General features: G+C 55.1%; 1 protein-coding gene across 1 annotated transcript in view; it reads right to left on the reverse strand.

Annotated features, from left to right (window-relative positions):
• Window positions 1-7,720: 7,720 nt before the first annotated feature.
• The window catches only part of dnah2 (dynein, axonemal, heavy chain 2), a 239,036-nt gene continuing 224,018 nt past the window's right edge, over window positions 7,721-22,738 (reverse strand). The window contains 5 exon segments of the mRNA XM_038786796.1: window positions 7,721-8,140; window positions 10,835-10,985; window positions 12,880-12,954; window positions 13,381-13,557; window positions 16,942-17,056. Coding sequence (XP_038642724.1) covers window positions 7,986-8,140; window positions 10,835-10,985; window positions 12,880-12,954; window positions 13,381-13,557; window positions 16,942-17,056 — 673 coding nt within the window. The 3' untranslated portion in view covers window positions 7,721-7,985.

Here is a 22,738-nt window from a genome sequence, read left to right on the forward strand (position 1 = left end):
GTGGAGTTGCACTGGATGGTAGAGGCAGTGAGGAGTGGAGATGCTCTGGATGGTAGAGGCAGTGAGGAGTGGGGTTGCTCTGGATGGTAGAGGCAGTGAGAAGTGGAGTTGCTCTGGATGGCGGGTTAGAGGCAGTGAGGAATGGAGTTGCTCTGGATGGTGGGTTAGATGCAGTGAGGAGTGGAGTTGCTCTGGATGGTAGAGGCAGTGAGGGGTGGAGTTGCTCTGGATGGTAGAGGCAGTGAGGGGTGGAGTTGCTCTGGATGGTAGAGGCAGTGAGGAGTGGAGTTGCTCTGGATGGTGGGTTAGAGGCAGTGAGGAGTGGAGTTGCTCTGGATGGTAGAGGCAGTGAGGAGTGGGGTTGCTCTGGATGGTAGAGGCAGTGAGGGGTGGAGTTGCTCTGGATGGTAGAGGTAGTGAGGAGTGGAGTTGCTCTGAATGGTAGAGGCAGTGAGGAGTGGGGTTGCTCTGGATGGTAGAGGCAGTGAGGAGTGGAGATGCTCTGGATGGTGAGTTAGAGGCAGTGAGGAGTAGGGTTGCTCTGGATGGCGGGTTAGAGGCAGTGAGGAGTGGAGATGCTCTGGATGGTGGGTTAGAGGCAGTGAGGAGTGGAGTTGCTCTGGATGGTGGGTTGGAGGCAGTAAGGAGTGGGGTTGCTCTGGGTAGTATAGGCAGAGAGGGGTGGAGGTGCTCTGGATGGTAGAGGCAGTGAGGAGTGGAGTTGCTCTGGATGGTAGAGGCAGTGAGGAGTGGAGTTGCTCTGGATGGTAGAGGCAGTGAGGAGTGGAGTTGCTCTGGATGGAAGAGGCAGTGAGGGGTGGAGTTGCACTGGATGGTAGACGCAGTGAGGAGTGGAGTTGCACTGGATGGTGGGTTAGAGGCAGTGAGGAGTGGAGTTGCTCTGGATGGTAGAGGCAGTGAGGGGTGGAGTTGCTCTGGATGGTAGAGGCAGTGAGGAGTGGGGTTGCTCTGGATGGTAGAGGCAGTGAAGAGTGGGGTTGCTCTGGATGGTGGGTTAGAGGCAGTGAGGAGTGGAGTTGCTCTGGATGGTGGGTTAGAGGCAGTGAGGAGTGGGGTTGCTCTGGATGGTAGAGGCAGTGAGGAGTGGAGTTGCTCTGTATGGTAGAGGCAGTGAGGAGTGGAGTTGCTCTGGATGGTGGGTTAGAGGCAGTGAGGAGTGGGGTTGCTCTGGATGGTAGAGGCAGTGAGGAGTGGAGTTGCTCTGGATGGTAGAGGCAGTGAGGAGTGGGGTTGCTCTGGATGGTGGGTTAGAGGCAGTGAGGAGTGGGGTTGCTCTGGATGGTAGAGGCAGTGAGGAGTGGAGTTGCTCTGGATGGTAGAGGCAGTGAGGAGTGGAGTTGCTCTGGATGGTGGGTTAGAGGCAGTGAGGAGTGGGGTTGCTCTGGATGGTAGAGGCAGTGAGGAGTGGAGTTTCTCTGGATGGTAGAGGGAGTGAGGAGTGGAGTGGCTCTGGATGGTAGAGGCAGTGAGGAGTGGAGTTGCTCTGGATGGTAGAGGCAGTGAGGAGTGGAGTTGCTCTGGATGGTAGAGGTAGTGAGGAGTGGAGTTGCTCTGGATGGTGGGTTAGAGGCAGTGAGGGGTGGAGTTGCTCTGGATGGTAGAGGCAGTGAGGAGTGGGGTTGCTCTGGATGGTAGAGGCACTGAGGAGTGGAGTTGCTCTGGATGGTAGAGGCAGTGAGGAGTGGAGCTGCTCTGGATGGTGGGTTAGAGGCAGTGAGGAGTGGGGTTGCTCTGGATGGTAGAGGCAGTGAGGAGTGGAGTTGCTCTGGATGGTGGGTTAGAGGCAATGAGGAGTGGAGTTGCTCTGGATGGTAGAGGCAGTGAGGAGTGGAGTTGCTCTGGATGGTGGGTTAGAGGCAGTGAGGAGTGGGGTTGCTCTGGATGGTGGGTTAGAGGCAGTGAGGAGTGGGGTTGCTCTGGATGGTGGGTTAGAGGCAGTGAGGAGTGGGGTTGCTCTAGATGGTAGAGGCAGTGAGGAGTGGGGTTGCTCTGGATGGTAGAGGCAGTGAGGAGTGGAGTTGCTCTGGATTGTGGGTTAGAGGCAGTGAGGAGTGGGGTTGCTCTGGATGGTAGAGGCAGTGAGGAGTGGAGTTGCTCTGGATGGTGGGTTAGAGGCAGTGAGGAGTGGAGTTGCTCTGGATGGTAGAGGCAGTGAGGAGTGGAGTTGCTCTGAATGGTGGGTTAGAGGCAGTGAGGAGTGGGGTTGCTCTGGATGGTGGGTTCGAGGCAGTGAGGGGTGGAGTTGCTCTGGATGGTATAGGCAGTGAGGAGTGGAGTTGCTCTGGATGGTATAGGTAGTGAGGAGTGGGGTTGCTCTGGATGGTGGGTTAGAGGCAGTGTGGGGTGGAGTTGCTCTGGATGGTATAGGCAGTGAGGAGTGGAGTTGCTCTGGATGGTATAGGCAGTGAGGAGTGGAGTTGCTCTGGATGGTAGAGGCAGTGAGGAGTGGGGTTGCTCTGGATGGTAGAGGCAGTGAGGAGTGGAGTTGCTCTGGATGGTAGAGGCAGTGAGGAGTGGGGTTGCTCTGGATGGTGGGTTAGAGGCAGTGAGGAGTGGGGTTGCTCTGGATGGTAGAGGCAGTGAGGAGTGGGGTTGCTCTGGATGGTGGGTTAGAGGCAGTGAGGGGTGGGGTTGCTCTGGATGGTATAGGCAGTGAGGAGTGGGGTTGCTCTGGATGGTGGGTTAGAGGCAGTGAGGAGTGGGGTTGCTCTGGATGGTGGGTTAGAGGCAGTGAGGGGTGGAGTTGCTCTGGATGGTATAGGCAGTGAGGAGTGGGGTTGCTCTGGATGGTAGAGGCAGTGAGGGGTGGGGTTGCTCTGGATGGTAGAGGCAGTGAGGGGTGGGGTTGCTCTGGATGGTATAGGCAGTGAGGAGTGGGGTTGCTCTGGATGGTAGAGGCAGTGAGGAGTGGGGTTGCTCTGGATGGTAGAGGCAGTGAGGAGTGGAGTTGCTCTGGATTGTGGGTTAGAGGCAGTGAGGAGTGGGGTTGCTCTGGATGGTAGAGGCAGTGAGGAGTGGAGTTGCTCTGGATGGTGGGTTAGAGGCAGTGAGGAGTGGAGTTGCTCTGGATGGTAGAGGCAGTGAGGAGTGGAGTTGCTCTGAATGGTGGGTTAGAGGCAGTGAGGAGTGGGGTTGCTCTGGATGGTGGGTTCGAGGCAGTGAGGGGTGGAGTTGCTCTGGATGGTATAGGCAGTGAGGAGTGGAGTTGCTCTGGATGGTATAGGTAGTGAGGAGTGGAGTTGCTCTGGATGGTATAGGCAGTGAGGAGTGGAGTTGCTCTGGATGGTAGAGGCAGTGAGGGGTGGAGTTGCTCTGGATGGTAGAGGCAGTGAGGGGTGGAGTTGCTCTGGATGGTAGACGCAGTGAGGAGTGGAGTTGCTCTGGATGGTGGGTTAGAGGCAGTGAGGGGTGGGGTTGCTCTGGATAGTAGTGGCAGTGAGGAGTGGAGTTGCTCTGGATGGTATAGGTAGTGAGGAGTGGAGTTGCTCTGGATGGTATAGGCAGTGAGGGGTGGAGTTGCTCTGGATGGTAGAGGCAGTGAGGAGTGGAGTTGCTCTGGATGGTAGAGGCAGTGAGGAGTGGGGTTGCTCTGGATGGTATAGGCAGTGAGGGGTGGAGTTGCTCTGGATGGTAGAGGCAGTGAGGGGTGGGGTTGCTCTGGATGGTATAGGCAGTGAGGAGTGGAGTTGCTCTGGATGGTATAGGCAGTGAGGAGTGGAGTTGCTCTGGATGGTAGAGGCAGTGAGGAGTGGAGTTGCTCTGGATGGTATAGGCAGTGAGGGGTGGAGTTGCTCTGGATGGTAGAGGCAGTGAGGAGTGGGGTTGCTCTGGATGGTATAGGCAGTGAGGAGTGGAGTTGCTCTGGATGGTGGGTTAGAGGCAGTGAGGGGTGGGGTTGCTCTGGATGGTAGAGGCAGTGAGGGGTGGAGTTGCTCTGGATGGTAGAGGCAGTGAGTAGTGGGGTTGCTCTGGATGGTAGAGGCAGTGAGTAGTGGGGTTGCTCTGGATGGTAGAGGCAGTGAGGGGTGGAGTTGCTCTGGATGGTAGAGGCAGTGAGGAGTGGAGTTGCTCTGGATGGTATAGGCAGTGAGGAGTGGAGCGTCTGGCAGTGAAGGCTGTAAGTTGTGTGGTCCATCCCGGCCAGCCCCTCTTGATTGGACTCTAAGGCCCAATGTTGCCAGATTGGCCATGTTAACAAGGACCTTGTCCTGAGAAAGAGGGTTGGACTGTCCCTCCTCACAGGGTCAAGGCAAATTAAGCCGTCACCCTTCCAGGAAGAAGTGATTTTTTGGACTGAGGGGGAAATCGGTCAAGGCAAGAGCGCCAGACAGCCTGGCAGGGATGAGGGAGCAGGTGAGAGAGTGCAATGCCTCATTCTTCCTGTTCCCTGTCCCTCACCTTGTGGTCAGACTCCCTGGGAGTGGGAATGCCCAAAGACACCGGGCGTCAGGGCCACGAGAAGGGATTGGCTAAACGGTGATCCCAAGAGTGCATGGCGAGTTCAGTTGAGTGCAAACCCCCCCACACCGCCAGCCAGCCACCCACTCTGCTCACCTGCCCCGTCAATAACCCACCAAACGCGGACCCAATCCCCTGATGGTCGGGTGCCAGGCTACATTCAGGCATGTGTGGTTTGCGGAACTGTCTTCATCAATTCCTCCCTTCGATTTAACTGTGGTCATTACCCACCTGTGATGCCAATGATGGACTGGATGCTATTGTAAGTGGATGAAAAAAAAGTTATAAAAGTTTTATTTTAAATGTTTCTCAAAGTCCTGTGTCTCTTTTATAATCTCACTTGCAATTCCAACCCCGTGTTTGATGGGGACAGTGTAGAGGGAGCTTTACTCTGTATCTAACCCCGTGCTGTACCTGTCCTGGGAGTGTGTGATGGGGACAGTGTAGAGGGAGCTTTACTCTGTATCTAACCCCGTGCTGTACCTGTCCTGGGAGTGTTTGATGGGGACAGTGTAGAGGGAGCTTTACTCTGTATCTAACCCCGTGCTGTACCTGTCCTGGGAGTGTTTGATGGGGGCAGTGTAGAGGGAGCTTTACTCTGTATCTAACCCCGTGCTGTACCTGTCCTGGGAGTGTTTGATGGGGACAGTGTAGAGGGAGCTTTACTCTGTATCTAACCCCGTGCTGTCCCTGTCCTGGGAGTGTTTGATGGGGACAGTGTAGAGGGAGCTTTACTCGGTATCTAACCCCGTGCTGTACCTGTCCTGGGAGTGTTTGATGGGGACAGTGTAGAGGGAGCTTTACTCTGTATCTAACCCCGTGCTGTACCTGTCCTGGGAGTGTTTGATGGGGACAGTGTAGAGGGAGCTTTACTCTGTATCTAACCCCGTGCTGTACCTGTCCTGGGAGTGTTTGATGGGGACAGTGTAGAGGGAGCTTTACTCTGTATCTAACCCCGTGCTGTATCTGTCCTGGGAGTGTTTGATGGGGACAGTGTAGAGGGAGCTTTACTCTGTATCTAACCCCGTGCTGTACCTGTCCTGGGGGTGTTTGATGGGGACAGTGTAGAGGGAGCTTTACTCTGTATCTAACCCCGTGCTGTACCTGTCCTGGGAGTGTTTGATGGAGACAGTGTAGAACATAGAACATTACAGCGCAGTACGGGCCCTTCGGCCCTCGATGTTGCGCCGACCCGTAAAACCATCTGAAGCCTATCTGACCTACACTATTCCATTTTCATCAATATGTCTATCCAGTGACCACTTAAATGCCCTTAAATTTGGCGAGTCTACTACTGTTGCAGGCAGGGCGTTCCACACCCCTACTACTCTCTGAGTAAAGAAACTGCCTCTGACATCTGTCCTATATCTACCACCCCTCAATTTAAAGCTATGTCCCCTCGTGTTGGTCATCACCATCCGAGGAAAAAGACCCTCTGACTATCTTATATGTCTCTCTTAAGTCACCTCTCAGCCTTTTCCTCTCTAACGAAAACAACCTCAATTCCCTGAGCCTTTCCTCGTAAGACCTTCCCTCCATACCAGGATACATCCTAGTAAATCTCCTCTGAACCCTTTCCAAAGCTTCCACATCCTTCCTATAATGTGGTGACCAGAACTGCACGCAGTACTCGAGGTGCGGCCGCACCAGAGTTTTGTACAGCTGCAGCATGACCTCGTGGCTCCGAAACTCAATCCCCCTAATGATAAAGGCTAGCACACAATATGCCTTCTTAACAGCCCTATTAACCTGGGTGGCAACTTTCAGGGATTTATGTACCTGGATGCCAAGATCTCTCTGTTCATCTACACTACCAAGAATCTTGCCATTAGCCCAGTACTCTGCATTCCTGTTACTCCTTCCAAAGTGAACCACCTCACACTTTTCCGCATTAAACTCCATCTGCCACCTCTCAGCCCAGCTCTGCAGCTTATCTATGTCCCTCTGTAACCTACAGCATCCTTCAGCACTATCCACAACTCCACCGACCTTCGTGTCATCTGCAAATTAACGAACCCATCCTTCTACACCCTCTTCCAGGTCAGCTTTACTCTGTATCTAACCCCGTGCTGTACCTGTCCTGGGAGTGTTTGATGGGGGCAGTGTAGAGGGAGCTTTACTCTGTATCTAACCCCGTACTGCACCTGTCCTGGGAGTGTTTGATGGGGACAGTGTAGAGGGAGATTTACTCTGTATCTAACCATGTGCTGTACTTGTCCTGGGAGTGTTTGATGGGGACAGTGTAGAGGGAGCTTTACTCGGTATCTAACCATGTGCTGTACTTGTCCTGGGAGTGTTTGATGGGGACAGTGTACTTTACTCTGTATCTAACCCCGTGCTGTAATTATCCTGGGAGTGTTTGATGGGGACAGTGTAGGGAAGCTTTACTCTGTATCTAACCCTCTGCTGTACCTGTCCTGGGAGTGTTTGATGGGGACAGTGTAGAGGGAGCTTTACTCTGTATCTAACCCTGTGTGTACCTGTCCTGGGAGTGTTTGATGGGGACAGTGTGGAGGGAGCTTTACTCTGTATCTAACCCCGTGCTGTCCCTGTCCTGTGAGTGTTTGATGGGGACAGTGTAGAGGGAGCTTTACTCTGTATCTAACCATGTGCTGTACTTGTCCTGTGAGTGTTTGATGGGGACAGTGTAGAGGGAGCTTTACTCGGTATCTAACCATGTGCTGTACTTGTCCTGGGAGTGTTTGATGGGGACAGTGTACTTTACTCTGTATCTAACCATGTGCTGTACTTGTCCTGGGAGTGTTTGATGGGGACAGTGTAGAGGGAGCTTTACTCTGTATCTAACCATGTGCTGTACTTGTCCTGGGAGTGTTTGATGATGACAGTGTAGAGGGAGCTTTACTCTGTATCTAACCCCGTGCTGTACCTGTCCTGGGAGTGTTTGATGGGGACAGTGTAGAGGGAGCTTTACTCTGTATCTAACCCCGTGCTGTACCTGTCCTGTGAGTGTTTGATGGGGACAGTGTAGAGGGAGCTTTACTCTGTATCTAACCCCGTGCTGTACCTGTCCTGGGAGTGTTTGATGGGGACAGTGTAGAGGGAGCTTTACTCTGTATCTAACCCCGTGCTGTACCTGCCCTGGGAGTGTTTGTTGGGGACAGTGTAGAGGGAGCTTTACTCTGTATCTAACCCCGTGCTGTACCTGTCCTGGGAGTGTTTGTCAGAGATGATCAATGCCTGGGTACTTGTGCGGCACAGATGTACATCAGATACCATGCACCACGGAACATTGGAAAAATATTTATTGGCATAATATTTAATTGAACAATGTTTTTGATGTGGAGCAAGTGAGCAGGCTGGCCAATTACAACAGATGATGTCTTGTGAATATTTTACAAACAAGATTATCCTACCGAATTCCTCAAAAATGATGTTATATTCTCTTCTGGATTCACAGAACCTGCCTTGCCATTCTTACACAATCCTGAGCAGACGTTTCGGCTGGGTCCGGGGTGGAGGGTTTATTCTGAGATGATGCAAGGGTCCTAGTAATCCAGGCTGAGCAAGAGCGCTGTGGCTCGTTTGATCCAGTGATCTGGCGGCTTGTCCCCAGTCTTCAGCTCGATTCCCACCACGAAGGAAGTGTGTCGGTTGCTCCCCGATCGCTGGGAGTAATAGTAGCATGGACAGGAATAGATCCCTGGAGGAATGACGGCATGAGTACAGTTAGCAGGACTGACACCACTTACTCGAGGCTGAGCCCTGTACCGCATATCCTCCAGCTTTTAGCCAGCTTCGGGCGGCCTCCATTACAGACCCTGCTCCCCCTACAGCACTTTGCCTGGCACTGGGACGGCTGCAGACGAGGATGCTGTCCCAGCGCCAGACACTATCCTCGTCTGCAGACGTTCCAGCGCCAGACACAATCCTCGTCTGCAGCTGTCCCAGCGCCAGACACTATCCTCGTCTGCAGCCGTCCCAGCGACAGACACAATCCTCGTCTGCAGCTGTCCCAGCGACAGACACTATCCCTGTCTGCAGCCGTCCCAGCGACAGACACTGTCCCTGTCTGCAGCCGTCCCAGCGACAGACACTGTCCCTGTCTGCAGCCGTCCCAGCGACACTATCCCTGTCTGCAGCCATCCCAGCGACAGACACTATCCCTGTCTGCAGCCGTCCCAGCGACAGACACTGTCCCTGTCTGCAGCCGTCCCAGCGACAGACACTGTCCCTGTCTGCAGCCGTCCCAGCGACACTATCCCTGTCTGCAGCCATCCCAGCGACAGACACTATCCCTGTCTGCAGCCGTCCCAGCGACAGACACTATCCCTGTCTGCAGCCGTCCCAGCGACAGACACAATCCTCGTCTGCAGCTGTCCCAGCGACAGACACTATCCCTGTCTGCAGCCGTCCCAGCGACAGACACTATCCCTGTCTGCAGCCGTCCCAGCGACAGACACAATCCCTGTCTGCAGCCGTCCCAGCGACAGACACAATCCCTGTCTGCAGCCGTCCCAGCGACAGACACTGTCCCTGTCTGCAGCCATCCCAGCGACAGACACAATCCTCGTCTGCAGCTGTCCCAGCGACATACACTGTCCCTGTCTGCAGCCATCCCAGCGACAGACACTGTCCCTGTCTGCAGCCGTCCCAGCGACAGAAACAATCCTCGTCTGCAGCTGTCCCAGCGACATACACTGTCCCTGTCTGCAGCCATCCCAGCGACAGACACTATCCCTGTCTGCAGCCATCCCAGCGACAGACACTGTCCCTGTCTGCAGCCGTCCCAGCGACAGACACAATCCCTGTCTGCAGCCGTCCCAGCGACAGACACTATCCCTGTCTGCAGCCGTCCCAGCGACAGACACAATCCTCGTCTGCAGCCGTCCCAGCGACAGACACAATCCTCGTCTGCAGCTGTCCCAGCGACATACACTGTCCCTGTCTGCAGCCATCCCAGCGACAGACACTGTCCCTGTCTGCAGCCGTCCCAGCGACAGAAACAATCCTCGTCTGCAGCCGTCCCAGCGACAGACACAATCCTCGTCTGCAGCCGTCCCAGCGACAGACACAATCCTCGTCTGCAGCTGTCCCAGCGACAGACACTGTCCCTGTCTGCAGCCATCCCAGCGACAGACACTATCCCTGACTGCAGCCATCCCAGCGACAGACACTGTCCCTGTCTGCAGCCGTCCCAGCGACAGACACAATCCTCGTCTGCAGCTGTCCCAGCGACAGACACTATCCCTGTCTGCAGCCGTCCCAGCGACAGACACAATCCTCGTCTGCAGCCGTCCCAGCGACAGACACTGTCCCTGTCTGCAGCCGTCCCAGCGACAGACACTATCCCTGTCTGCAGCCATCCCAGCGACAGACACTATCCCTGTCTGCAGCCATCCCAGCGACACTGTCCCTGTCTGCAGCCATCCCAGCGACAGACACTGTCCCTGTCTGCAGCCGTCCCAGCGACAGACACTATCCCTGTCTGCAGCCATCCCAGCGACAGACACTATCCCTGTCTGCAGCCGTCCCAGCGACAGACACTGTCCCTGTCTGCAGCCATCCCAGCGACAGACACTGTCCCTATCTGCAGCCATCCCAGCGACAGACACTGTCCCTATCTGCAGCCGTCCCAGCGACAGACACTATCCCTGTCTGCAGCCATCCCAGCGACAGACACTATCCCTGTCTGCAGCCGTCCCAGCGACAGACACAATCCTCGTCTGCAGCCGTCCCAGCGACAGACACTATCCCTGTCTGCAGCCATCCCAGCGACAGACACTGTCCCTGTCTGCAGCCATCCCAGCGACAGACACTATCCCTGTCTGCAGCCATCCCAGCGACAGACACTATCCCTGTCTGCAGCCATCCCAGCGACAGACACTATCCCTGTCTGCAGCCATCCCAGCGACAGACACTGTCCCTGTCTGCAGCCATCCCAGCGCCAGACACTATCCCTGTCTGCAGCCATCCCAGCGACAGACACTATCCCTGTCTGCAGCCATCCCAGCGACAGACACTATCCCTGTCTGCAGCCATCCCAGCGACAGACACTGTCCCTGTCTGCAGCCATCCCAGCGACAGACACTATCCCTGTCTGCAGCCATCCCAGCGACAGACACTATCCCTGTCTGCAGCCATCCCAGCGACAGACACTATCCCTGTCTGCAGCCATCCCAGCGACAGACACTATCCCTGTCTGCAGCCATCCCAGCGACAGACACTGTCCCTGTCTGCAGCCATCCCAGCGCCAGACACTATCCCTGTCTGCAGCCATCCCAGCGCCAGACACTGTCCCTGTCTGCAGCCATCCCAGCGCCAGACACTGTCCTCGTCTGCAGCCGCTCCAGCGACAGTCATTGTTCCCCCCCCCCCCCCCCCCCCCCCCCTTTACCTTTGCCGGATTTCTTCTTGTTTTCCACTGGTTTGAAATGAATGGAAGGCATGGGGCAGACCAGCTGCATGGGTTCGGCTTCCACCAGCCAGGAGTTCTTCTTGTCCCAGCCGGCGCCCTGCAGAAACATTCCCTTCACGTACACGCCATCCTGAGGGCGCAAAGAGACAGACGGGTTAGTGACCAGTGGCCGGCTGAGCTGCCCATCAGCAGCATCAGGATTATCTCCAGAAGGAGGGAGGGGTAGCAATGACGAGGGAGGATGGGCTGGGGATATATTGACCGCTGAGGGTGAATTACTCTCACACTCACACACACTGACAGACCGTGCCCCAGCGGGGAGTCACACACTGTTTAATCCTGATGTGTCAATGAAACTGCTCCAAACTTAGAAAGTCACATTTTCTACCGATGGGAGTTGAACACACTTCCTATCTTCACAACCTAATCTTGCGGATGGTTGGGTCGCACTGTCAGAGGGTCAGTACTGAGGGAGTGCCGCACTGTCAGAGGGTCAGTACTGAGGGAGTGCAGCACTTTCAGACGGTCAGTACTGAGGGAGTGCTGCACTGTCAGAGGGTCAGTACTGAGGGAGTGCCGCACTGTCAGAGGGTCAGTACTGAGGGAGTGCCGCACTGTCAGAGGGTCAGTACTGAGGGAGTGCCGCACTGTCAGAGGGTCAGTACTGAGGGAGTGCCGCACTGTCAGAGGGTCAGTGCTGAGGGAGTGCCGTACTGTCAGAGGGTCAGTACTGAGGGAGTGCCGCACTCTCAGAGGGTCAGTACTGAGGGAGTGCCGCACTGTCAGAGGGTCAGTACTGAGGGAATGCTGCACTGTCAGAGGGTCAGTACTGAGGGAGCGCCGCACTGTCAGAGGGTCAGTACTGAGGGAGTGCTGCACTGTCAGACGGTCAGTACTGAGGGAGTGCTGCACTGTCAGAGGGTCAGTACTGAGGGAGTGCCGCACTGTCAGAGGGTCAGTACTGAGGGAGTGCCGCACTGTCAGAGGGTCAGTGCTGAGGGAGTGCCGCACTGTCAGAGGGTCAGTACTGAGGGAGTGCCGCACTCTCAGAGGGTCAGTACTGAGGGAGTGCCGCACTGTCAGAGGGTCAGTACTGAGGGAGTGCTGCACTGTCAGAGGGTCAGTACTGAGGGAGTTCTGCACTGTCAGAGGGTCAGTACTGAGGGAGTGCCGCACTGTCAGACGGTCAGTACTGAGGGAGCGCCGCACCGTCAGAGGGTCAGTACTGAGGGAGTGCTGCACTGTCAGACGGTCAGTACTGAGGGAGTGCCGCACTGTCAGAGGGTCAGTACTGAGGGAGTGCCGCACTGTCAGAGGGTCAGTACTGAGGGAGTGCTGCACTGTCAGAGGGTCAGTACTGAGGGAGTGCTGCACTGTCAGAGGGTCAGTACTGAGGGAGTGCTGCACTGTCAGACGGTCAGTACTGAGGGAGTGCCGCACTGTCAGAGGGTCAGTACTGAGGGAGTGCCGCACTGTCAGAGGGTCAGTACTGAGGGAGTGCTGCACTGTCAGAGGGTCAGTACTGAGGGAGTGCTGCACTGTCAGAGGGTCAGTACTGAGGGAGTGCTGCACTGTCAGAGGGTCAGTACTGAGGGAGTGCTGCACTGTCAGCGGGTCAGTAATGAGGGAGTGCTGCACTGTCAGAGGGTCAGTACTGAGGGAGTGCCGCACTGTCAGATGGTCAGTACTGAGGGAGTGTCACACTGTCAGAGGGTCAGTGCTGAGGGAGTGTCACACTGTCAGACGGTCAGTACTGAGGGAGTGCCGCACTGTCAGAGGGTCAGTACTGAGGGAGTGCTGCACTGTCAGAGGGTCAGTACTGAGGGAGTACTGAAGGCAGCATTAAGGTTAATGTACCACATTTGCTGTGTGTGGGATCTTGCTGTGGTGAAATTGGTAACTGCATTTTGCTCAGTGGTTGGGAAGTGTTTTGGGACACTCTCAAGCGGCGTAAGGCAGGATAGAAATGCAAACTTTCTTCATAGTTGTTGCGGTGTTGTTTCTTGAGAATGTATTGGCCGTACCTTGGGTGGCTCCAACAGGTTGTTGTCATCGACGACAGAAACGATAAATTCCCAAGAGAGCGAATCCACTGAGATCTGGATGAAGGCACAAACAGGAGGTGAATCACTTATTTTCTCCCTCCCTAAAATCATATTGCAGATTAACTGATACAATCTTACAATCTTCCCTATTTACAACCCCCCCCCCCCCCCCCCCCCCCCCCCAAATCCCCCGCGGTGAATAAATTTCCCCTTAGCCTTTGCGGCTCCGCGGAATATCCCAGTTACTCCCAATCTCTCCGCGTGGACTGGACTCCCTCCTCCCTGTTCTGGTAAATCCCCCCCCACCGCGACTTCGACCATCCTTCCCTGAAGTGCTGCTCCAACTAATTGTGCGTCTGCCGTGGATGGTCGGGGGTCAGGTGCTGTTCCACCCAGCAAGCTGCCGGACCGTGGCAGGGTTTGTTGGGCGTTCCCCGTGCAGACAGCGGGGTGGGTGGGGAATTGTGGCTCTGTCCTTACCGTGTTCCTTCGGGCGGCTAGCTGGAGCACTGCCGTGAGGAATCCCGTGGGGAATGTGAACCCGGACATCCAGAAAATGACTGGTGGGTGCGTGGTCTCCGCCCACTTGGCCAGCTGATCGACTCGATGCACCAGGTCCCGGATCCAGGCTCCAAGCTGCTTCATCGACGGGTAGGCCTGAGGGAAAGCAGATGGCCAACCTTTACTACAGGGCTCGGTGACGGACTGAGATTAATGCTGAACGGTCTGGAGGGGAGTGGGCTGAGGAACAAAACTATAACATGCTGAGGTTTACAGGACCAAAGCGAGTAAACATGCTGACCCATCAGTTACCTCCATGAGCCAGAGAGAACATTGTGCTCAGAAATCCCCTCAAAGACTTCACCAATCACCCCAAAAATGCTGTTGCCCAGCTCCCACCCCATCAAAACATCTTGGATTCTCGGGGGGTTTGACAGGGTCGCTGCTGAGAGGATGTTTCCCCTTGTGGGAGAGCCTGGGACCAGAGGGCAGAATCTCAGAGTCAGGGGGTGCCAGACAGAGATGAGGAGGAATTTCCTCTCTCAGAGGGCAGTGAATCTGTGGAATTCCTTCCCGCAGAGAGCTGTAGAGGCTGCGGAGTTAAGTATCTGCGGAGACTGCGGAGTGAATCTGTGGAATTCCTTCCCGCAGAGAGCTGTAGAGGCTGCGGAGTTAAGTATCTGCGGAGACTGCGGAGTGAATCTGTGGAATTCCTTCCCGCAGAGAGCTGTAGAGGCTGCGGAGTTAAGTATCTGCGGAGACTGCAGAGTGAATCTGTGGAATTCCTTCCCGCAGAGAGCTGTAGAGGCTGCGGAGTTAAGTATCTGCGGAGACTGCGGAGTGAATCTGTGGAATTCCTTCCCGCAGAGAGCTGTAGAGGCTGCGGAGTTAAGTATCTGCGGAGACTGCGGAGTGAATCTGTGGAATTCCTTCCCGCAGAGAGCAGTAGAGGCTGCGGAGTTAAGTATGTTCAAGGCTGCCTTTTTAACATTTTATCCCCAACACTAATGGGGCCGACTGATTCACAAACTTCTTCTAGAATTTTACCGGGAACCCATCTGTCCCTGACGCCTTCCCAGCCTTCATCTTCCCCAAAGCCGCGCAAACCTCCTCCAACCCCAACGGCGCCTCCAAACCTTCCCGCATCCCCTCCTCCCCCCTGGGGAAACTCCAACCCCTCGGAAAAAAAACAACATCCCCGGCACAAACAGCCACGGATCCACCCCTCCTGTCTCACCCAGGAATACAGCCAACACCTTCACCATCCCCAAAAGAGACAGTGAGCTTGGCCTGGAGCGATCTAACATTAGATCTAAAACACGGTTAAAATCCCCCCCCTTAAATCTACGGGTGTGAATCCCACTCTGGAATGGCAGCCAACAGCTGTTCCATCAACTTAACGTCAAGCCGATTCGGGGCGGACACATTCATGAACACCACTGCCTTCCCCTGCAGTGTATCTGTAACCATCACATCACGGCCCTCCCAGTCTCCCTCCACCATCCCTGCCTGGAAACTAACCCTCTTAGCAATCAAGATCACCACCTCCTTATCCTCCTGTCCAACCCTGAATGAGAAACCCCGCTCACCCGAGCTTTCTGCAACCTGATCTGGTCCTGCCCCCAAAGATGAGTCTCCTGCAGGAACACCACTTCACCCTTGCCCTCTTCACCCGCCCCCCAAGTCCCCCATGTTCCAGGTGATCAACCTTGTCGGGGGTCACTCAGCCCCCTTCCCCCCCCCCCCCCCCCCCCCCCCTCCCCACCTCTCCCTCGGGTCAGTCACCAGCCCTGTGAGTTAACCCTCCTGCCCAAATTCCCAGATCTCACTGCCCCCTAAGATGAGGCAAAGAAAATACCTTGGTCACAGTTCGCACTATCTCCCCCCTCCCCCCCTACCCCCGTGTCTGCAATTACATCCCCCCCCCAACCAGGTTTGCAGTCTGCCTGGTGCTCCAACCCCCCCCCCCCCCCACCACATTAACAAACAGCTAGGCCATTTGTAAACTAACCCCCCCACCCCACACACACAGTCCCAAATAGTCCATCTCACAACAGATCACCCACGTCCACCAACCGAGAAAAGATCTCCGCGAGGTACTGGGTCGGCTTCGAGCCCTCTACTCCCTCTGGCAGCCCCACCACCCTGAGGTTTAACCACCTTGGCCTGGACTCCAGAGCCTCCACCTTCAGCCTCAGGCCTATATTGCTATCCGCCATCATCAGCAACTCAGCCTCCAACGAGGCAAGCTGATCCTCATGCTGCGATAGGGCCTCCTCCACACCCCTTCAAAGTCTCACCCTGGGCCATAGCCACATTACAGGTGTTCACCAAATGCTCCCGAATCGGGCCCCGAGCCTCCTCGACAGTGGCCTGAACGGATTCTTTTATCTCCTTACCTTGTCGCTCAAACTGCCAAACCATTTGCTTGCCGGATTTCTCCGGCTCCTGCGCCATCACTCCTGCCAATGTGTCTGAAGTAATGGGCACGGCGGCCATCTTGTCTCCTTCACCGCCCTTCGACGGGCTATCCTCCGGAGCCTTCTTCGGTTTGGGCTTCTTTGACATGTTTTTGACATGACGCAGCCGAGGGACAGTTCTCTAACCCCACACTGGGTGCATGGTCATCAAAATCCCCCAGAAAGACGGGTAAAAGGGATCAAAAACAAAGAGCCAGCCGGGAGCCCTTACACGACGTCACCGGAAGTCAGACAGGTTTTTAATCAGGGAGGGAATGGAGGGTTATGGGGATAAGGCGGGAAAGTGGAGTTGACGATTATCAGATCACATCAGCCATGATCTCACTGAATGGTGAAGCAGACTCGAAGGGCTGAATGGCCTACTTCAGCTCCTACCTCTTCTGCTCCTGTTCACCCATTCTCACTGACTCACTTCCAGCTGGACATCACAAATTTTCAATTCTCACCCTTGGGTTTAAATCCCTCGCTGGGCTTTGAGCTCATTCTGCCTCGCCAGCTCTGGGCTGGGCATGCCTACTTTAAGACCAATCTATTTGCCCAAGATTTGAGTCACCTCCCCAACAGCTCCTTATGTGGCTGTGAAACTAAAGGCGCTACACAAATGCATTGTTTTTGACGTGCTGCATGCTGACTGAATACAATCTCCTCGTTTGCACCATCAACCAGGTGGCTCAAAGAGAACTAGCTGCACTCGGGGACGTCGCTGGCTGATGGGTCTGGGGTAGGCGTTGGGCAGCGGCCAACGCGATAGCGCACAGCTGTCACCCTCTGGGAAAGGTGTGCATCTAGATGGAGGCGGGTGCAGGGAAAGGGAGAAAGTGGAATCACTTTGTGCTGCTCCCACGCGGCGCAGGTGGGGGCCAATAACCAGACTCCAAAGAGCTACCTGGCCAGGTGGGGGCAAAGTAGCGCTCGGCTGTGGAATGCCACCCCCACCAAGGGAGAGGTGAAAACGAACACCTTCTCGCTTGAGGAGAGGACAGCTCATACTGATGCTGTGCTAAGGTCTGGCGATTTATCACTCAGCTGCGAGAGAACCGAGAGCTCGGTGTTCCCTTACCATTTCCCACAAGGAAGGAACGTGGGCGTCGTGGATAGAATGAAATATTTCCTCCAGGTCCGTGGACATGACGACAAGACCCTGGATTGCCATCTTCAGTTCAATGAGGGATGTCCTTGGGGAGAGATGACAGCGTGTGGTCAGTAACAGAGTTAGAGAATCCCAACGCATGGTCAGTAACAGAGTTAGAGAATCCCAACGCATGGTCAGTAACAGAGTTAGAGAATCCCAACGCATGGTCAGTAACAGAGTTAGAGAATCCCAACGCATGGTCAGTAACAGAGTTAGAGAATCCCAACGCATGGTCAGTAACAGAGTTAGAGAATCCCAACGCATGGTCAGTAACAGAGTTAGAGAATCCCAACGCATGGTCAGTAACAGAGTTAGAGAATCCCAACGCATGGTCAGTAACAGAGTTAGAGAATCCCAACGCATGGTCAGTAACAGAGTTAGAGAATCCCAACGCATGGTCAGTAACAGAGTTAGAGAATCCCAACGTGTGGTCAGTAACAGAGTTAGAGAATCCCAACGCATGGTCAGTAACAGAGTTAGAGAATCCCAACCCGTGGTCAGTAACAGAGTTAGAGAATCCCAACGCATGGTCAGTAACAGAGTTAGAGAATCCCAACGCATGGTCAGTAACAGAGTTAGAGAATCCCAACGCATGGTCAGTAACAGAGTTAGAGAATCCCAACGCATGGTCAGTAACAGAGTTAGAGAATCCCAACGCATGGTCAGTAACAGAGTTAGAGAATCCCAACGCATGGTCAGTAACAGAGTTAGAGAATCCCAACCCGTGGTCAGTAACAGAGTTAGAGAATCCCAACGCATGGTCAGTAACAGAGTTAGAGAATCCCAACGCATGGTCAGTAACAGAGTTAGAGAATCCCAACGTGTGGTCAGTAACAGAGTTAGAGAATCCCAACGTGTGGTCAGTAACAGAGTTAGAGAATCCCAACGCATGGTCAGTAACAGAGTTAGAGAATCCCAACGCATGGTCAGTAACAGAGTTAGAGAATCCCAACGCATGGTCAGTAACAGAGTTAGAGAATCCCAACGCATGGTCAGTAACAGAGTTAGAGAATCCCAACGCATGGTCAGTAACAGAGTTAGAGAATCCCAACGCATGGTCAGTAACAGAGTTAGAGAATCCCAACGCATGGTCAGTAACAGAGTTAGAGAATCCCAACGCATGGTCAGTAACAGAGTTAGAGAATCCCAACGTGTGGTCAGTAACAGAGTTAGAGAATCCCAACGTGTGGTCAGTAACAGAGTTAGAGAATCCCAACGCATGGTCAGTAACAGAGTTAGAGAATCCCAACGTGTGGTCAGTAACAGAGTTAGAGAATCCCAACCCGTGGTCAGTAACAGAGTTTAAGAATCCAACAGCAGCAACACTGAGAGAAAGAGCCGACAAAGTGAGAGATGATAATACCAGCAGTGGCTTAGAGAAGAATGAGGTCAATGGAGGAGAAAACATCATTTATTAAATTGTACACACGGTGCTCGGGCAGTGACGGTGGGGATTGTGTACACACTGTGCTGAGGCAGTGACGGTGGGGATTGTGTACACACTGTGCTGGGGCAGTGACGGTGTGGATTGTGTACACACTGTGCTGAGGTAGTGACGGTGTGGATTGTGTACACACGGTGCTGAGGCAGTGACGGTGTGGATTGTGTACACACGGTGCTGGGGCAGTGACGGTGTGGATTGTGTACACACTGTGCTGAGGCAGTGACGGTGGGGATTGTGTACACACTGTGCTGGGGCAGTGACGGTGTGGATTGTGTACACACTGTGCTGAGGCAGTGACGGTGGGGATTGTGTACACACTGTGCTGGGGCAGTGACGGTGTGGATTGTGTACACACTGTGCTGGGGCAGTGACGGTGTGGATTGTGTACACACTGTGCTGGGGCAGTGACGGTGTGGATTGTGTACACACTGTGCTGGGGCAGTGACGGTGGGGATTGTGTACACACTGTGCTGGGGCAGTGACGGTGTGGATTGTGTACACACGGTGCTGGGGCAGTGACGGTGGGGATTGTGTACACACTGTGCTGGGGCAGTGACGGTGTGGATTGTGTACACACTGTGCTGGGGCAGTGACGGTGTGGATTGTGTACACACTGTGCTGGGGCAGTGACGGTGTGGATTGTGTACACACTGTGCTGGGGCAGTGACGGTGGGGATTGTGTACACACTGTGCTGGGGCAGTGACGGTGGGGATTGTGTACACACTGTGCTGGGGCAGTGACGGTGTGGATTGTGTACACACTGTGCTGGGGCAGTGACGGTGTGGATTGTGTACACACGGTGCTGGGGCAGTGACGGTGTGGAGTGTGTACACACTGTGCTGAGGCAGTGACGGTGTGGATTGTGTACACACGGTGCTGAGGCAGTGACGGTGTGGATTGTGTACACACTGTGCTGGGGCAGTGACGGTGTGGATTGTGTACACACGGTGCTGGGGCAGTGACGGTGTGGATTGTGTACACACTGTGCTGGGGCAGTGACGGTGTGGATTGTGTACACACGGTGCTGGGGCAGTGACGGTGTGGATTGTGTACACACGGTGCTGAGGCAGTGACGGTCTGGATTGTGTACACACGGTGCTGGGGCAGTGACGGTGGGGATTGTGTACACACTGTGCTGAGGCAGTGACGGTGTGGAGTGTGTACACACTGTGCTGGGGCAGTGACGGTGTGAATTGTGTACACACGGTGCTGGGGCAGTGACGGTGGGGATTGTGTACACACGGTGCTGAGGCAGTGACGGTGGGGATTGTGTACACACGGTGCTGAGGCAGTGACGGTGTGGATTGTGTACACACGGTGCTGGGGCAGTGACAGTGTGGATTGTGTACACACGGTGCTGAGGCAGTGACGGTGTGGATTGTGTACACACGGTGCTGAGGCAGTGACGGTGTGGATTGTGTACACACTGTGCTGAGGCAGTGACGGTGTGGATTGTGTACACACGGTGCTGAGGCAGTGACGGTGTGGATTGTGTACACACTGTGCTGGGGCAGTGACGGTGTGGATTGTGTACACACGGTGCTGAGGCAGTGACGGTGGGGATTGTGTACACACTGTGCTGGGGCAGTGACGGTGTGGATTGTGTACACACGGTGCTCGGGCAGTGACGGTGGGGATTGTGTACACACTGTGCTGGGGCAGTGACGGTGGGGATTGTGTACACACGGTGCTCGGGCAGTGACGGTGGGGATTGTGTACACACTGTGCTGGGGCAGTGACAGTGTGGATTGTGTACACACTGTGCTGGGGCAGTGACGGTGTGGATTGTGTACACACTGCGCTGGGTCAGTGACGGTGTGGATTGTGTACACACGGTGCTGGGGCAGTGACGGTGTGGATTGTGTACACACGGTGCTGGGGCAGTGACGGTGTGGATTGTGTACACACTGTGCTGAGGCAGTGACGGTGTGGATTGTGTACACACGGTGCTGGGGCAGTGACGGTGTGGATTGTGTACACACTGTGCTGAGGCAGTGACGGTGGGGATTGTGTACACACTGTGCTGGGGCAGTGACGGTGTGGATTGTGTACACACTGTGCTGAGGCAGTGACGGTGTGGATTGTGTACACACTGTGCTGGGGCAGTGACAGTGTGGATTGTGTACACACTGTGCTGGGGCAGTGACGGTGGGGATTGTGTACACACGGTGCTGAGGCAGTGACGGTGTGGATTGTGTACACACGGTGCTGGGGCAGTGACGGTGTGGATTGTGTACACACGGTGCTGAGGCAGTGACGGTGTGGATTGTGTACACACGGTGCTGAGGCAGTGACGGTGTGGATTGTGTACACACGGTGCTGAGGCAGTGACGGTGTGCATTGTGTACACACTGTGCTGGGGCAGTGACGGTGTGGATTGTGTACACACGGTGCTGGGGCAGTGACGGTGTGGACTGTGTACACACGGTGCTGAGGCAGTGACGGTGTGGATTGTGTACACACTGTGCTGAGGCAGTAACGGTGTGGATTGTGTACACACGGTGCTGAGGCAGTGACAGTGTGGAGTGTGTACACACTGTGCTGGAGCAGTGACGGTGTGGATTGTGTACACACGGTGCTGGGGCAGTGACGGTGGGGATTGTGTACACACTGTGCTGGGGCAGTGACGGTGTGGATTGTGTACACACGGTGCTGGGGCAGTGACGGTGTGAATTGTGTACACACGGTGCTGGGGCAGTGACGGTGGGGATTGTGTACACACGGTGCTGGGGCAGTGACGGTGGGGATTGTGTACACACTGTGCTGAGGCAGTGACGGTGTGGATTGTGTACACACTGTGCTGGGGCAGTGACGGTGTGGATTGTGTACACACTGTGCTGGGGCAGTGACGGTGGGGATTGTGTACACACTGTGCTGGGGCAGTGACGGTGTGGATTGTGTACACACGGTGCTGGGGCAGTGACGGTGGGGATTGTGTACACACGGTGCTGGGGCAGTGACGGTGTGGATTGTGTACACACTGTGCTGAGGCAGTGACGGTGGGGATTGTGTACACACTGTGCTGAGGCAGTGACGGTGTGGATTGTGTACACACTGTGCTGGGGCAGTGACGGTGTGGATTGTGTACACACTGTGCTGGGGCAGTGACGGTGTGGATTGTGTACACACGGTGCTGGGGCAGTGACGGTGTGGATTGTGTACACACTGTGCTGAGGCTGTGACGGTGGGGATTGTGTACACACGGTGCTGGGGCAGTGACGGTGTGGATTGTGTACACACGGTGCTGGGGCAGTGACGGTGGGGATTGTGTACACACGGTGCTGGGGCAGTGACGGTGGGGATTGTGTACACACGGTGCTGGGGCAGTGACGGTGTGGATTGTGTACACACTGTGCTGAGGCAGTGACGGTGGGGATTGTGTACACACGGTGCTGGGGCAGTGACGGTGTGGATTGTGTACACACTGTGCTGAGGCTGTGACGGTGGGGATTGTGTACACACGGTGCTCGGGCAGTGACGGTGTGGATTGTGTACACACTGTGCTGGGACAGTGACGGTGTGGATTGTGTACACACTGTGCTGAGGCACTGACGGTCTGGATTGTGTACACACGGTGCTGGGGCAGTGACGGGGTGGATTGTGTACACACGGTGCTGAGGCAGTGACGGTGTGGATTGTGTACACACGGTGCTGGGGCAGTGACAGTGTGGAGTGTGTACACACGGTGCTGAGGCAGTGACGGTGGGGATTGTGTACACACGGTGCTGGGGCAGTGACGGTGTGGATTGTGTACACACGGTGCTGGGGCAGTGACGGTGTGGATTGTGTACACACGGTGCTGGGGCAGTGACGGTGTGGATTGTGTACACACTGTGCTGGGGCAATGACGGTGTGGATTGTGTACACACTGTGCTGAGGCTGTGACGGTGGGGATTGTGTACACACGGTGCTGAGGCAGTGACGGTGTGGATTGTGTACACACGGTGCTGGGGCAGTGACGGTGTGAATTGTGTACACACGGTGCTGGGGCAGTGACGGTGTGGATTGTGTACACACTGTGCTGAGGCAGTGACGGTGTGGATTGTGTACACACTGTGCTGGGGCAGTGATGGTGTGGATTGTGTACACACGGTGCTGAGGCAGTGACGGTGTGGATTGTGTACACACTGTGCTGAGGCAGTGACGGTGTGGATTGTGTACACACAGTGCTGGGGCAGTGACGGTGTGGACTGTGTACACACGGTGCTGAGGCAGTGACGGTGTGGATTGTGTACACACTGCTGGGGCAGTGACGGTGTGGATTGTGTACACACGGTGCT

The sequence above is a fragment of the Scyliorhinus canicula genome, chromosome 29, assembly GCF_902713615.1.
Source record: "Scyliorhinus canicula chromosome 29, sScyCan1.1, whole genome shotgun sequence".
NCBI lineage: Eukaryota > Metazoa > Chordata > Chondrichthyes > Carcharhiniformes > Scyliorhinidae > Scyliorhinus > Scyliorhinus canicula.